This window comes from Carcharodon carcharias, chromosome 5, assembly GCF_017639515.1.
Source record: "Carcharodon carcharias isolate sCarCar2 chromosome 5, sCarCar2.pri, whole genome shotgun sequence".
Taxonomy (NCBI): domain Eukaryota; kingdom Metazoa; phylum Chordata; class Chondrichthyes; order Lamniformes; family Lamnidae; genus Carcharodon; species Carcharodon carcharias.
In genome coordinates, this window is record NC_054471.1 from 200,007,423 (window position 1) to 200,023,322 (window position 15,900).

General features: G+C 40.9%; 1 protein-coding gene across 1 annotated transcript; it reads right to left on the minus strand.

Moving 5' to 3' along the window:
* Nucleotides 1-1,351: 1,351 nt before the first annotated feature.
* sox7 (SRY-box transcription factor 7) lies at nt 1,352-8,543 on the minus strand. Its single transcript, XM_041188867.1, has 2 exons — nt 8,155-8,543; nt 1,352-2,662 (listed from the first exon to the last, which is right to left on the minus strand). The coding sequence occupies exons 1-2, from the start codon at nt 8,381-8,383 to the stop codon at nt 1,797-1,799; spliced, it is 1,095 nt and encodes a 364-aa protein (XP_041044801.1). The 5' UTR covers nt 8,384-8,543; the 3' UTR covers nt 1,352-1,796.
* Nucleotides 8,544-15,900: the final 7,357 nt, after the last annotated feature.

Below are 15,900 nucleotides of genomic sequence, written 5' to 3' on the forward strand. Positions count from 1 at the left end.
TGGCCGATTCTCCCAACCACCAACCATAAGATTGGACGGGCAGCAAAAAATCGCTTTTAATTAATACTTTAATGCCCTTAATAGGCTTCTTAACTGTCAGCAGGGGTGCTGCCAGGTCTCACACGTGGCCACCGACCGAAATATCAAGCCCTATTTCACCCCCGATTGGGTCGGGCTCACACCTGCCTGCAGGAAGTAAAATTCTGCCCCAAGTGTCGAGATGAAACCTTCTTCGTCCAGCCGTGGAAGCAGTGCTAAAGGATTCAAAATCAAACGTTCACGTTCTCTCCTTTTGTAGTCGATCCTTGCCACTGTATTGGGTTTAAGTGAATTACATGCCATATGGGGAAATGTACAACTTGCTGGTTGCAGTATGCCTATTAATGCCTGGTTGCAGTATGCCTGTTAATGCAAGCTCTGACTGTGCAGCATTTAGTAAATTGTTGAGATGCCTGTATGCAGCATGCCTGTTAATGCCTGGTTGCAGTATGCCTGTTAATGCAAGCTCTGACTGTGCAGCATTTAGTAAATTGTTGAGATGCCTGTATGCAGCATGCCTGTTAATGCCTGGTTGCAGTATGCCTGTTAATGCAAGCTCTGACTGTGCAGCATTTAGTAAATTGTTGAGATGCCTGTATGCAGTATGCCTGTTAATGCCTGGTTGCAGTATGCCTGTTAATGCAAGCTCTGACTGTGCAGCATTTAGTAAATTGTTGAGATGCCTGTATGCAGTATGCCTGTTAATGCCTGGTTGCAGTATGCCTGTTAATGCAAGCTCTGACTGTGCAGCATTTAGTAAATTGTTGAGATGCCTGTATGCAGTATGCCTGTTAATGCCTGGTTGCAGTATGCCTGTTAATGCAAGCTCTGACTGTGCAGCATTTAGTAAATTGTTGAGATGCCTGTATGCAGTATGCCTGTTAATGCCTGGTTGCAGTATGCCTGTTAATGCAAGCTCTGACTGTGCAGCATTTAGTAAATTGTTGAGATGCCTGTATGCAGTATGCCTGTTAATGCCTGGTTGCAGTATGCCTGTTAATGCAAGCTCTGACTGTGCAGCATTTAGTAAATTGTTGAGATGCCTGTATGCAGTATGCCTGTTAATGCCTGGTTGCAGTATGCCTGTTAATGCAAGCTCTGACTGTGCAGCATTTACCACTGGGTGAATATCTAATTAACTGCTTTCTTCACAAATCCCAAATGGTCAGATGTAATTTGTAACATGGCAGGAATGGTGTGATAGCTATCACTAAAAATTAAATCTGGCCAAATATGGCAGCGTATTTCATTGGGTCTTAAAAGCCATGGTAGATATTTATGAATGTTCAGCAACTTAAAAACGAAACTGCAATTATTACTCCATGAAACATTTATTAAATTGAAAACATAGATAATTCATGATTCATTCAGAAATAGATCAGTTAGTTCAGATCACTTAAATTTTCTCAATCTGATAGAACAGGATGCAAACATTTCAAATGAGAAGGCTTACAATAACCAAAAAGAAAAAGATGAAGCAATCACTGGATATTTCAATATATCTTGCAAGCTCTTTACAAGTACAAACGTTTCAGCCTAACGTTTGGAAAGCAAGCAGTCCAAGTATCACATAGCTTTACATTTTATTCTAGAAGTGATGCAAAAAGAAATTACTTCAAGTCAACATAAATATTTTGTCATCATTTATGGAAATGCATTGCTAGTTTATTTTGCTACCCTGAGGATATTTCAATGTCCAGCAATCTTTGTAAATAATACTGTTGTTACTCAGAAAAGTTCAAGTCTATTTGTTTGGTCTAGGAGCCACTGTAGCTATTGTAATATGCTGCAGTAGCATCTGCTAACACAGATATAAGGCTCCTCTCTGAACTTGTGCCCCCAGATAAACTGACGTCAGGTAGATGTGAATTAATTACCATCCCTGCTTGATTTAGATGACTAGAGGTGTTCAAATACTGATCAAACTCATTGCGGTCCACTTCTCCTAAAAGCTCAGCCTGGCTGATATGTTCCAGGTTATCTAGATGATGGTGGTCATGAGGGGGAGAAAGGTGGACAGATGTGCCTGAGTTCATGGACTGGAAGGCTGGATGCTGGAGCCGGTTATAATAAGGAGGTGGTGGAGGATGGCTGGCTGCAGGGTGCATTGTGGTAGATCTATTCTGGGGGATTGAAATCTGACTGAGATGTCCACATTGAATGGGGCTTTGACTGTAATCTGACCGATACATTATTCCATTCATCTGAGAGGGTGAATCTTCTGTACATGGAGGTGGAAAGAAACTGTGATCGGAATCAATCACATCTAAAGGGGACATCTCAGGAGTGGGTAGTCCATAGTTGTCGAAGCTGTTGTTTGTTGTCTGTGTTTCCCTGAATCTCCTGATTGCAGGAAGTCTTGAGGCTGGTGGATAGCCTTTATCCTCTTCCTCCTCCAGAGGTCTACTGCACATTCTTCCAGTGTGGACAGGAGGCTGATCATGGGGGAAGTTGTTGAGCAGGAAGCTGGGGTCTACACGTTTGCAGAGACGTTTGATCTGTTTTTTCCTCCGTGGCCTGTATTTGTAATTAGGATGATCCTGCATATGCTGGACTCGCAATCTTTCAGCTTCTTCCACAAAAGGCCTCTTCTGTGAAGGACTGAGTGCTTTCCATGATTTGCCTAAAATATATCCCATGATTTCAATCAGAAGTTGCAAAAACATATTTATCTACAACTCATAGTTAAACATCATTCCTTCTAGAGTCAGTAGGATATAAACTGACAGTTTTATAATGAGCAATAAACGCCAATATTTTCTTTGATATGATAATACCTTGTCACATGAGATTGTAAGGAAGATTAACTGCTTTCAGGCTAAAAATATGAAAGGAAAGCGATATTGTTTAAAAACAGAGGTATTATTATTGGTTTTTGTTTACCCATGTGGTACGAATGAAATATGTGGTGAGCAAGACTAAAATCTTTACTTCTAAAGTTTCAAAAATAAATAGCCAGTGTTATACAATTAATCAACTCTAGCTAAAAGAATTATTTGTCAGACAAATAACAAAATTAGGTTAGGCCTAATTCTTCATCTTCAGCTCTCTTCGAAATGACTACAGACTCCATGCTACAGGTTTCACACACTGAGCCTTTAGAACAGTTAATCACCAAACCGGTCTACACAAAATGTTTGCCTCTCCTGCTCCCCAAATTTGTCCACCCCCTTCTGAATGTACCAACTCATATTGGGTGCAGTTCCCGTGGCATCAGGTGCCCTTTAATCTCTTGTACAAGAGGATCTTGGATGATGGGTGTTAGCAGGTCACTCAAGTACGTATAACACTCCAGCCAAATCCTCTCCTGCTGTTACCTGAAGTCCACACAGATTTACTTCCCCACCGGTGTCTTGTGGAATGTGATCTCTCGCTGAGATCAACTGATTCAGCAGAAACTAGAAATCTTTGCTTTTAAAGAAAGCAAGGTTGATCAAAATTTAATTAACTTTTGGAGAAAAATTATTCTCTTGAGGAAAGTACATGTTTATAAAGGACACCAAATGATTAAACATAGTCAAGAAACATTTATTGAATTTAGTTGTCATTATTTTCCAAACTCAATTTTCTTCATTTCTTAGGAATACAAGTGCTTTCTGTTGTAAATAAAATTAGTCATATTTTATTGACTATTGTAATGTTAGCCTGCTGTATATTAAATGGAAAAAATTCCTGTTTCTAAATGAAGCATCATTTATCAACTTTTTAAAGCAGATATATTTGCCTAGCCTTTTCAGTTTTGTGGAATGTCTGTCCACTAATGGTGAACGCTCCTTACAGGCACTGGAAGTGCAGTTGTTGGAAGCAGCTGTACATATATTGGAAAAGTTTCCTCACTTTCTGCATTCAAACAGGAAGAGGAGTAACCCTCCGCTATAGCCGGTATATTATTTGCCTGCCAAGTTGAACATTGAGTGAAACAGAAATTTAGAAGGGAAACACTCTCTTGCCTACAAAGTAACATCAAGATTTTCATGTCAATATTTATTTTCTCTGTGCAGCCGAACCATTTTATAAACTTTATTATTGATTTATTGAAGTATAAAATGAGGTTTGCTCTAGGGTACAGTTAGAATACAATCAATCCTGGGTTTTACATTTTTCAGAAATCTATCATGTCCCACAGGTTTAGTGCCAATTGTGATAAATTACTCAACCATTTTGCAGCCTGTGACACCACTTTCTTAAGATAATGTTTTAAGAAAAGTTGGATTGCAAGATCAAGTTTAATATAATTTCCGTCCCAAATAAATGAAGGAAAATTCAGTTTATTTTGCAGTATATTTTGGATAGTAACTTAGATGACAAAAGATTACAGGTAATGACTCTACCATATTCAAGAACAGTGGGATGAAGGGTTTGGCCAGAATTTAAAATAATTTGCACAAAACATCCTGTACTTATGTGGGTTTCCAGTAAACTCTTTGATATCTTTGTAAAAATATTGCTTCAGCTGTGGCTTCCACTCAAAAGGCAGCAAGAGGTGGTAAAGGCCATACTGGTCGTATCTTTCTATGTAGCGAGATGTCTGAATATTAGTTGTTACTGATTTTGATTGCCTATTATAAATTGTAGATGTCTATTTGATGAATAAAAGTCTGTACCAAGTTACTGTTGCGCCTGAAATAGATCTAAGGCAACCACTAGGGAATCCAGGCTGCACGCTAAATGTGCAAGAACTGGAATTATTGAAAAGTTCAAGTGAATAGAAAATAGCTGAAAGGTCCTGTTGATTAATATTTGGGTCAGTTTCTGTAATCCACATTGAAGAAGGAGGTAGATCTATAACTTGCATTCAGAATTTGTACTGACTCTTCACATTTTATTCTGCACCATTTTCAGTAAGGGAATCAGTTCCTTTACATGGCCACTTAGAATTCTTAGGTAGGCCATTTAACTTTGACAATTATTTTATGCATAAATGAGTCAAGAAAAGAATATTTCTGATTTCCAAGGCTGTGCTCTCATACTTTCTCTCTCTGAGTGTAATGCCAGGGAAGAAGGAAGAAGTAATTTAATTAATCTTCCAAAGGACCATACTTGGTCATATGTAAATGTTTATAAAAATAGGAAATATACTGTTAATTGCTGCTCAGATTTTAATAAAACACTAATACTTCTGCTAACTGTTTGGAGTCATCACACTTGGTGGTACTTTTTCAAATTGGAATGGTTGGTTATTGTACCTATAATATAAGCTTTAACTTGGACAAATTCTGCTCCACCTTTAATTCTAACAGTTACTTATTCAGAAGGTCAGGTGGTAAATGCAGTCATTGAAGTTGATCTTGGCTCACCTATCCAGAACAACCAGTAGTCCAGATAACATTCTATTGTTTCTCATGTGCCTCCAAAGTTTGTGCCACCATGGTCAGGATTTTACAGCCCTGGCAGGTTGTGTCTCCCCCCCCCGCCCCGGTGGATGCAGCGAGCTATTTAAATCTCCATTCAGTTCGGTGGGACCATAATATCCCGCCGGGAGGGAAGGACCCTAAAATCTTGGTCCATGACTCTCCCTGACCTGAAGTCTGTTGCAGGTACTGATGTTTGACATCTGTCCCATATTTGTTTTTTGTCAATTTTAACACATGCCCTCTTGTCACAGTTTAGTTTGAAATAGTACTTCAGATTTACCTTATCTATACTATTTAATATTTTCTACACTTCTTTAAATACTTGGTGCTTCCTTTCAATGTCCAGGCTTCTCAGAGCATCCACGGACACATATGATTTAATCACAACATCCTCAAACTTGTAATCTGCTAATTGGCAACACAGCTCAACTTTCTATTTGCTTTGATGGTTGCTGTTTCACAAGGGCTGGGCATATTAGCCTAGATGTTCCGATCACCGTTATTTTTGTACTGGCATTAATCTGTTTAAAACAAGTGGGTCAAGTGGTTAAAATAACACCAATTGGAAAATCTAGGCTGTTAAATGTCAAGCCCTAGATTTCTTTCAATTTCACCAGTGGACAGTGATATAATTCTTGCAGTATTTATGCAAGCCACTTTTCTTTCTTCCAATGTGCATTATCTTACAATTATCTCCTCATAATTTCATCCGCCGCAGTTCTGTCCACATTTTCATGGTATTTACCTTTTGTAGGTCCCATCATCCTTTTATTGGATGAAAACATCATCTGCACCCCATTCCCCAATTTAGTATAATGTACAGATTTGAACATTTGCATCGAGTCCCAGTTGTAAATTAGAAATAGTGATATAGCCTGGGGTAAATGGAGAAAATGGATTATCAGTACTTTCTCCTGTATTTTTATTTTCAGTTGTTTCACTTAAGTTCCCTTGTTTTCTCTTTTTCCCAGGACTATATAGGTGTAACCCCTTAGATAAGCTCCAGACACCCTACCAATCTAAGCGCCTCATTATATTTTCCTTTACAAGGAATATATTAAATGCTGGACCTTGTGGAAGGAGATGTTTAGGTGCCATCTAGTGGACTTTTTATTCACTCAAATGAATAGCACGTGACTAAAGCATGATTTGAAATCAAATCTGTGATCACATTGCACACTGAATTAAAGAAAACTTGATACATTAGAAAATGCAGAAACACTTTTGCAGTGCAAGTGAAATTATGCCAAATAATATTCTAATAAAATGTGCTTTAACTTTCCTTTAGGGTAAAGCTAGTCACATTTAGATGATTGTATTGTTATGTGGGAAGGTTTGTATAAACTAACATGTTAGACCCAGTTCAAATCAAATCCAGCCACAAACACAAAATGTTACATCGTATATGGTAGGTTAAAATTATTCTTAAACAATTTCAGGATTTGCAAAAATTAAAAATTATTTTCATCAAGACTGTCTCTAAACTTAAGAACTGATCACCTCCAGTCCAGTCCTCTTTCAGTTTATGAGGTTAATCTCTTAGAAGAGGAGAAGTTATTTAGTTCTCAGGTACATTCAAATTCTCTTGGGTTATTTTTTACTTTATCACATCATGAGATGATTTTGGTTCAATGCGAAGGAACAATAAGGAGTTTATGACAAATCAACAGTAAAATTGTTCAAACCTATTATAAAGCTATGGCATATATCTCAGCTAGCAAGTTAGCTATTGCTAATTGAGAAAAATCTGCAAAGCACAGCTTTTCAGTTTGAACGCAGGAGGTAGGGCAATTCAAAGTTTCAAGCATTCAATGGAATGACTTTGGTATCTGTGTCCCTGCAGTACTTAGGACTAAGGTAAAATTAAATATAATCCCAAAGTTTGAATATGGCAGACAATCATATATCAAAGGACAGTTGATTTAACACAAGAGGTGTTCACTGTGCTTTAAAACTATTCGTAAATCATAATGTGTCAATATGGTTTTTCCAAAGTAAAAGCAAATGTGATAACACCAGAATTTTCGAAAGTCAATAATAAGGAATTTAATTAGTCCTAATGAAGTTCTTGTAAGGGGCAACAAGCTTTGGTCACAAGTGTAATTTTAGGCAACCCACTCTGATAAATTTATATAATCCATTATTTGCTCTAGAAATTAGCAAAGTCCAGCAGACAAGACAATATACACACTTCATTAAAAGGCCACATCTTGGTTTTGGAAAGAATAAAGATTCTTTCATATGTTAACCACTTTTTTTCTTCTTTTATAAAATCATGTATAGTGAAAAATATTACATTACATTTTGTTAAATAAACTACATGTAAAATCAAAAAATAAATAATTACAACACACCATTCACAATCTACTTACTTAAACCAATACAAATTAGAGGGAAGCAATATTAAATAAAACTTTGTGTAATGAATAATGTTTAAGGTGTGTTGTATTTATAAAATTTTTTCAAGGCAAATAATGTTCAGTCCAGATAAATAATTACCGTAAAATTTGTATTTTCTATATGGTAAATGTATTCATTTACGCATTTCTAGAAATTAGCAAATAAAACTCTGAATCCATCTTTAAAATAACTTTAAATTTAAAAAAAACCCTCTGTACTTATGGTAAATCAGTTTTCTGATTTAGATTGGTGCAACTCTAGATTTAGTCTTAAGTCTATCCAAGTATCACTTGTGACTAACATCCTTCTGTTAAAATTACGTTTTGACAATATATTGTTAAAACGTTTTATGTATACTCACCCAGCATTTTGCTGAGCTCTGCGTTGTGTAGATCAGGGTTTTGGATTGCTAGTTGTTTCCTCTCATCCTTAGCCCAGACCATGAATGCATTCATGGGTCTCCGGATTCGTGGCTCAGCTTTGTTCCTGCCTGAAGATTCGTGAGCTGTGAGCCCAGCCCTTGGCTTTCCTTCGCCAGCAGGAGAGTCCAGACCCTCTGTCCATGAGTATGGGCTCATTATTGTAGCCATCACTGTGGGTCGGATCACTTTAATCAAAAAAATAATCTGTACAACTTTTGGAAATGTATATAAAAGTGAGTAGGATTAAATGACAGTGCTGTTGATGCTTAAAGCTGGTGAGATCAACTCCCAGATCAGGAAGAGAGTCCCAGATTCATTTATTCCCTCAGTGTCACTTGGTAGCAACTTTAACCAATGATCATGAGGCTGTTTTAATAGAAGCTCCTCCCTTTGACTGGTCTGCAATCAAACAGCTCAGACTTGTAGCAACAAACTTAAACTACAGAACAGAAATGTGGAGTGTTGCATTTGAACCTCTACACATCTATACAAATCAAGTTATTTTGACTATCATAGATTGTTTGGTGTGTGATGGATTAAATGTGAATTGTCATAGGACATTGTCATTGTATTTTCCAATAACTGCATTGCTTACGTTGCATTGAATATGATAGGAAGAATAAACTAAACAACTGTGGGCTAAATTCATCAGTTGCCAAAGACATTTGAGGGGATTGTGATGGGTACCCATATCCGTTGACTGCAATACAGGCAGCATGTGCTACCTTCTGTTTCCATGTCCAACAAATACCAAGTCTGCTATTGATTGGCTGAATGCCTCAGCAGGGTGCCAATGCCATAAATGCAGTTAAAGCCAGCTGCACTGTTTAAAGTTGTCTGCAATTCTTAATAGAAAAGTGCTTTGTGGCTGGAGCAGGGACTGGCAGTCATGCAGGAAGTGAATTTGACCTGGATAAGATTGAATGGCAAAACATGGGAGGGCCCAGCTTTGGGCACTGCACTGGAGGCTTTAGTTGAGGAGGTGAAAAGGAGGAGGGATGTCCTGTATCGGCGGGGGGGGGGGGGGGCAGTGGGGGGGGTGTCCTCCAGACACACTCTGAAGACAATAGGAGCAGATGCTGTGGAGGTCAATGAGAGGAGTCAAATGCCGAGAACCTTGATGCGGTGCTACAAGAAGGACAACGACAAGTGGCCAAGATAAGTGAATGCATCTTCAAATGCTATAACCTAGCAACTGTACCACCAGCTTAATTCACCACACCCTTATTACTCACCTACCAACAATCTCTATCAATCAGGATTCCACCACACCCTCACACACTTAGCACTGCTGCAAGCCTCACTCCCACATTACACAGCTTGTAACACACTACCAGCCATTCGACCAGGACAGATATATAACTCAAGTGGATTGTCTAATACTCACTGGCATATTTCCCTCTCTCCTGTACGACAAGGTGACACACAACCGGAGATAGCAGGAATTAACCAGAGGGGGACAGGGACACCTGTATATCGTGACTCCCATGGAGGAGATGGTGCTAGCCATCATCAGGATATCTATTGCCATAGCCAGCAAAGGGACTGTAAGCATCGATGATGATTGTATCCTCATATCTAATCCTCCTCACATCAGAGTTCCCCCTTGTCCCACATACTCTGCTGAGTTATAAGCTATAGCTATTGTTAGCATGCACCTTTTACTTCCCCAATCCCCACTCCAGCACTTCCTGGCACCACAACCCTACCCTGATGCCTTTCTTCTTTCAGATACCCAAGAACTGCAGTGTGACCAGGCAGTGGAGGAATAACAACAAGGTAGTGATGAGGAAGATGTACCATCACACAATTCCACATTTGCAGCCATCAGCTCAGACACTGACACTGCATCTATTTTAGAGGATAACATAGAAGTGGAATCTGCACCTAGTGAGACACCTGCAGCCAAGGCAGGTGAAAAGGGTAGCACAGGTGCCAGCTTGCCATTGGACTAGGCTACAGAGGAAAGCTGATGGTTATGTTCATCTAAATGCTTGGTGCATTGGGTAGCCTGCCAGTAGGCATGTGGTCATTGTCAAGGAGAATGGAAGAGTCCAGCGCCAAATTGGCACAAGGTTTTGCACAGAGCTTAGCCCACATCCTTTCCAGCATGGAAGTTGTGACCAACTCCATGAGCCTTGTGGATCCAAGTGCAGCATCTGATGGCTGATGCCTCAGTTTCCATTGCAGCACAAGCAGCTGCCCCCAAAAGTCTCAGTGCTGCACTCAGACTGCAATCGTGCAAGGCCGACTTGCTGACATGCAGATCGCTGTCATCACGGCTCTGGATAAGTTTGCAAATGGACTTGCAGCAATCTGTCCTCCAGCAGCTAACTAGGCTCAGCAAAAAGGAATGGCAAGGAGCAGGATGCTCAGGAAGACAGCATTCATCCTTCAACCCTGCTAATCCACCAGTGCTCTTGCTGTTGTCCATCATTGAGTCAGCCCAGACTGCCGCTAACCATGCTGATATGCTGCAATCTGTAGCCAAAGCTTTCCAGGCTCAGGGCTGTTCGAGGTTGTCCTCCAAGGCCACCTGCTGTCTCAGCAGTCTTCCACCAGCCATGCTGCAGCCATTTGGGAGCCACACTTAAGGGAATGCACAAGGGTGATTAGTTGACTTTAGTATATGGAATTATTTCATTCCTAAATTTGGTTTGGAACATGTGTTTTGTTGTGGCTTCTGTTTTAGCATTGTGGCTGCTGTTGGTCAGTAACAGAGGGGAGGTAAGACATGGGACCTGTTGGTGAACAGGGAATTGGGGTTGCAGTTACTGGTATCACACTTGGATAAGTTTTTCAGATTGTTCAGAAAGAGGGTGTATAAATTGTCCCCTTTCTTCTTCCTCCAGCTTCTTAGCTGCACGCCAACAACTGGTTGCTAAGGCTGATGGCTCGCGATGGCGAGGTTGTATAGCATAAAGCAAACCACCAAAAATCTTGAAACTTGCTTGGCCAAATAATGCAGGGCTCCTCCAGAAGGGTCCAGGCAGCAGGAGCATTGTCTCAAGATGTAAATGGCCTGCTTTATCACATTTCTTGTGGCAGCATAGTTTTCATTGAATGTATGCTGCACACGAGTGCAGGGTTGCACAGCAGATCATCAGTCACCTGGTCAGTGGATAGTCCTTGTTGCCTAGTAACCCTTTAGTTTGTTGTGGTGGTTTAAATGCAGATATCTCAGTGAACTGCTGTAGAAGGAAGACATCAGAACCACTGCCAGGATAGCAGGCATTAATGTACATGATGTGCTGCCTATGATCACACACCAGTTAGGAACATGGGACTTTGAAACACGATGAGGCCATTTAGCCCTCTGAATTTGCTCCACCATGTGATAAGATCATGGCTGATCTGATTGTGGTCTCAACTCCACTTTTCTCTCTTACCTCCATAAACCTCGACTCCCTTGTCAATCAAAAATCTACCTAACACAGCCTTGAATAAATTCAATGACCCAGCCTCCACTGCTTTCAGGGGAAGAGAATTCCACACACTAACAACCTTTTGATAGAAAAATTTATCTCAATCATAAAAGGGTGACCTCATATTCTTAAACTGTGCCTCTTAATTCTAGTCTCTCCCACATGATTAAGCATCCTCCTTGTCAAGCCCCCTCAGGATCATATTTGTTTCAATAAGATCACCTCTCATTCTTTTAAACTCCAGCGGGTATAGGCCCAATCTGTTCAACCTTTCTTCATAGGATAAGCCCTTCATCCCAGGAACGAGTTGAGTGAACCTTCTCTGAATTGCATCAAATGCAATTATATTGCTTTTCAAAAAAGGAAGCCAGAACTGTACACAGTATTCCAGATGTGGTCTCACCAGTGCCCTGTACAATTGTGATAGAACTTCCTTAACTTTTATATTCCATTCCCCTTGCAATCGACACCAACATTCCATTTGCCTTCCTAATCACTTGCTGTACCTGCACACTAACATTTTGTGATTCATGTACCATGACACACAGATCCCTCTGTACCACAGAGTTCATCAATCTCTCCCCATTTAAATAGCATCGTTTTTTGGTTCTTCCTCCAAAGTGGACAAGTTCACATTTTCCCACATTATACTCATCTGCCAATTTTTTGCCCACTCACTTAACCTTCTCTATATCCCTTTGCAGACTCTCTACCTTCTCTTTACAACTTACTTTCCTCCTTGTCTTGGTGTCATCAGTAAATTTAGCATACATTCGGTCCTTACTTAGGAAATTAGGAAGGTTTCCTTACCAAAGGCGGTTATCATGGCTCAGTCCAAGATTGGTTAGTTCTCACCAGCTGGAAGAGGAAGGGGCGGCGGGGGGGGAGAAAAGTTCTCCGCAGGAGGGAATTTTCACCCAGAATGTTCAAGGAGCAATTCTCCTACCTGAACCTCAGGGTCAGTGTATGTGACATCTGCATTTCATTAAGGACACCCACACTGAAATTGACTGGCTGCTGCAGCCCCAGAGCAGGGAGAGGCGTGCATTGCCAGTGGCTGTGGAGGTGCCTGTGGCCATGAACTCTTATGCATCCGGCTTCTTCCAGATTGGAGCTGGAGATATTTGTAACATCTGACAGTTTGCCATCCCCTATTTTGTAAGGGAAGTCACTGACTCTCTATTCATTGAGCACTAATTTTGTTTCATTTTCTTTTACCAGAGAGAAGCAGGTGGAGCAAGCATGTAGCTTCACTAGGATCGCATGCTTCCTTATGGTGCAGATTGACGTTGACTGTATGCACATTGGTTTATGGGTGCTACACATCAATTCTGCCCTACATTGGAGCCGAAAGGGATTCCACCAGTTCAATGACTAACTACTTTCACAAAGAATAACCAGTCCCAGGCCTTGCTCCAAACAAAATGCTGGTGGTTCCAGTGCACAACATGCAAAACTGGCCCTGAATGAACATAACTGCTGCACTCTGCACATTGACTTCTCTAAATTGACTAGCCTTAACATTAAGTACAATAATGACAAGCAGTTTATCCTATTCTGTAGAAGTTGTGACACAGCCTAACAAATTCTGTCGATTGTGACTGTGTATTCCAAGTGATGAAACATCACCTCGTATGCCTTCCAATATCTCAGTGTCATGCAGCCCTGAAGATCTGAAGGTCTTTAACTCTTGAGCCAGAGCCTTCATGGAACAGTGGTGAGGGAATGTGTCGCAACTGGACAAGAATTAGTCCTACCTATGTGGCCTCTTATTCCTTCTCCAAATCATGCCACTTCCAAGGGGAATAACTGGTGTACCTAGTGGTGTACCCAAGTCAGGAAACAACTGGTGTGTAGAAACTTTGAAGTCAGCAAAAAAAGTCCTTCACCATCTGCCACTCCAATCCCTGCAGACTTTTGCAACTTGAAATAAAATACCAAACACTTGTGGAACAGAAGCAAAAGCCAGAAGAAATCAACTAACCAGTAAGTGTTTTTATTTAAAAGCAAAAAACTGTGGATGCTGGAAATCCAAAACAAAAACAAAAATACCTGGAAAAACTCAGCAGGTCTGACAGCATCTGCAGAGAGGAACACAGTTAATGTTTCGAGTCTATATGACTCTTCAACAGAATTAAAGAAAAATAGAAAAGAGGTGAAATATAAGCTGGTTTCGGTGGCATTAAGGGTAGAAAGCAGGACGAGCAAGGTACAGATAGCCCTAGTGGGGGTGGGGTGGGGGGAAGGGATTGAAATAGGCTAAAGGGTAGAGATAAAACAATGGATGGAAATACATTTAAAAATAATGGAAATAGCTGGGAAAAGAAAAATCTATATAAATTATTGGAAAAAAGGGGGTATCAGAAAGGGGGTGGGGATGGAGGAGAGAGTTCATGATCTAAAATTGTTGAACACAATATTTAATCCGGAAGGCTGTAACGTGTCTATTCAGAAGATGAGGTGCTGTTCCTCCAGTTTGCGTTGAGTTTCACTGGAACAATGCAGCAGGCCAAGGACGGACATGTGGGCATGAGAGCAGGGTGGAGTGTTGAAATGGCAAGCCACAGGGAGGTCTGGGTCATGCTTGCGGACTGACCAAAGGTGTTCCACAAAGCGGTCACCCAGTCTGCGTTTAGTCTCCAATGTAGAGGAAACCGCATTGGGAGCAGCGAATGCAATAGACTAAATTGACGGAAGTGCAAGTGAAATGCTGCTTCACTTGAAAGAATTGTTTGGGCCCTTGGACAGTGAGGAGAGGGGAAGTAAAGGGGCAGGTGTTGCACCTTTTCTGGTTGCGTGGGAAGGTGCTGTGGGAGGGGTTTGAGGTGTAGGGAATGATGGAGGAGTGGACCAGGATGGAGAGACTAAATGCAGACTGGGTGACCGCTTTGTGGAACACCTTTGGTCAGTCCGCAAGCATGACCCAGACCTCCCTGTTGCTTGCCATTTCAACACTCCACCCTGCTCTCATGCCCACATGTCTGTCCTTGGCCTGCTGCATTGTTCCAATGAAACTCAACGCAAACTGGAGGAACAGCACCTCATCTTCCAATTAGGCACTTTACAGCTTCCAGACTGAATATTGAGTTCAACAATTTTAGATCATGAACACTCTCCTCCATCCCCACCCCCTTTCCGATCCCCCCCTTTTTTCCAATAATTTATATAGATTTTTCTTTTCCCACTTATTTCCATTATTTTTAAATGTATTTGCATCCATTGTTTTATCTCTACCTTTTAGCCTATTTCGATCCCTTCCCGCCACCCCACCCCCACTAGGGCTATCTGTATCTTGCTCGTCCTTTCTACCCTTAATGTCACCATTAGCACATTCCTTAGATAATATCATCACCTTCAACACCTCTTTGTCCTTTTGTCTACATCTTCTACATCTTTTGGTTATCTCCACCGATCACTGGCTCTCTTTCCAGCTCTACCTGTTCCACCGCTCCCCCCCCCCCCCCAAATCAGCTTATATTTCATCTCTTTTCTATTTTTTCTTAGTTCTGTTGAAGAGTCATACGGACTCGAAACGTTAACTGTGTTCCTCTCCGCAGATGCTGTCAGATCTGCTGAGTTTTTCCAAGTTTTTACTCTTTTATTGAACGTGGGCATCACTGCCACAGCCAGCATTTGTTGCCCATCACTTATTGTCCTTGAACTGAGTGTCTTGCTTGCCACACCAGAGGCTAAACAGAGTCAATTACATTGCTGTGGATCTCGGGTCACATTTACACCAGGCCAGGTAAGGACAGCAGATTCCCTTCCCTAAAGGACATTAGTGAACCAGATGGGTTTTTATGACAATCGACAATGGCTTCATGGTCAGCGTTACTGAAACTAGCTTTTCAAATAGTTATTGATCCCATTAAATAGCACTGGTATGGGGATCTTCCTACTGCTGAAAGTGTATTCAACTGTGCAAAGCTAACAGAAGGCATTAGGTGGAGCCTTGAGTTCCAAAACTACACTACTGATGTTACATGTTGATTGGCGTGATCTCCCTGCTCTGCATGCTTTTGATGGCCATTCACAGCGGGCACACGCTAATATCACAGAACTGTTAAGGTGCAGGAGCCATTCAGCCCATCATGTCTGCACCGGCTTTCTGAATTAGCACTATGACTTAGTGCCATTCTCCTGCTTTTTCCCCCTACCCTTGCACATTGTTTCTATTCAAATAACCATCTAATACCCTCTTGAATGCCTTGATTGAATCTGCCTCCACCACACTTCCAGGCAGTGCATTCTGGACTCGAA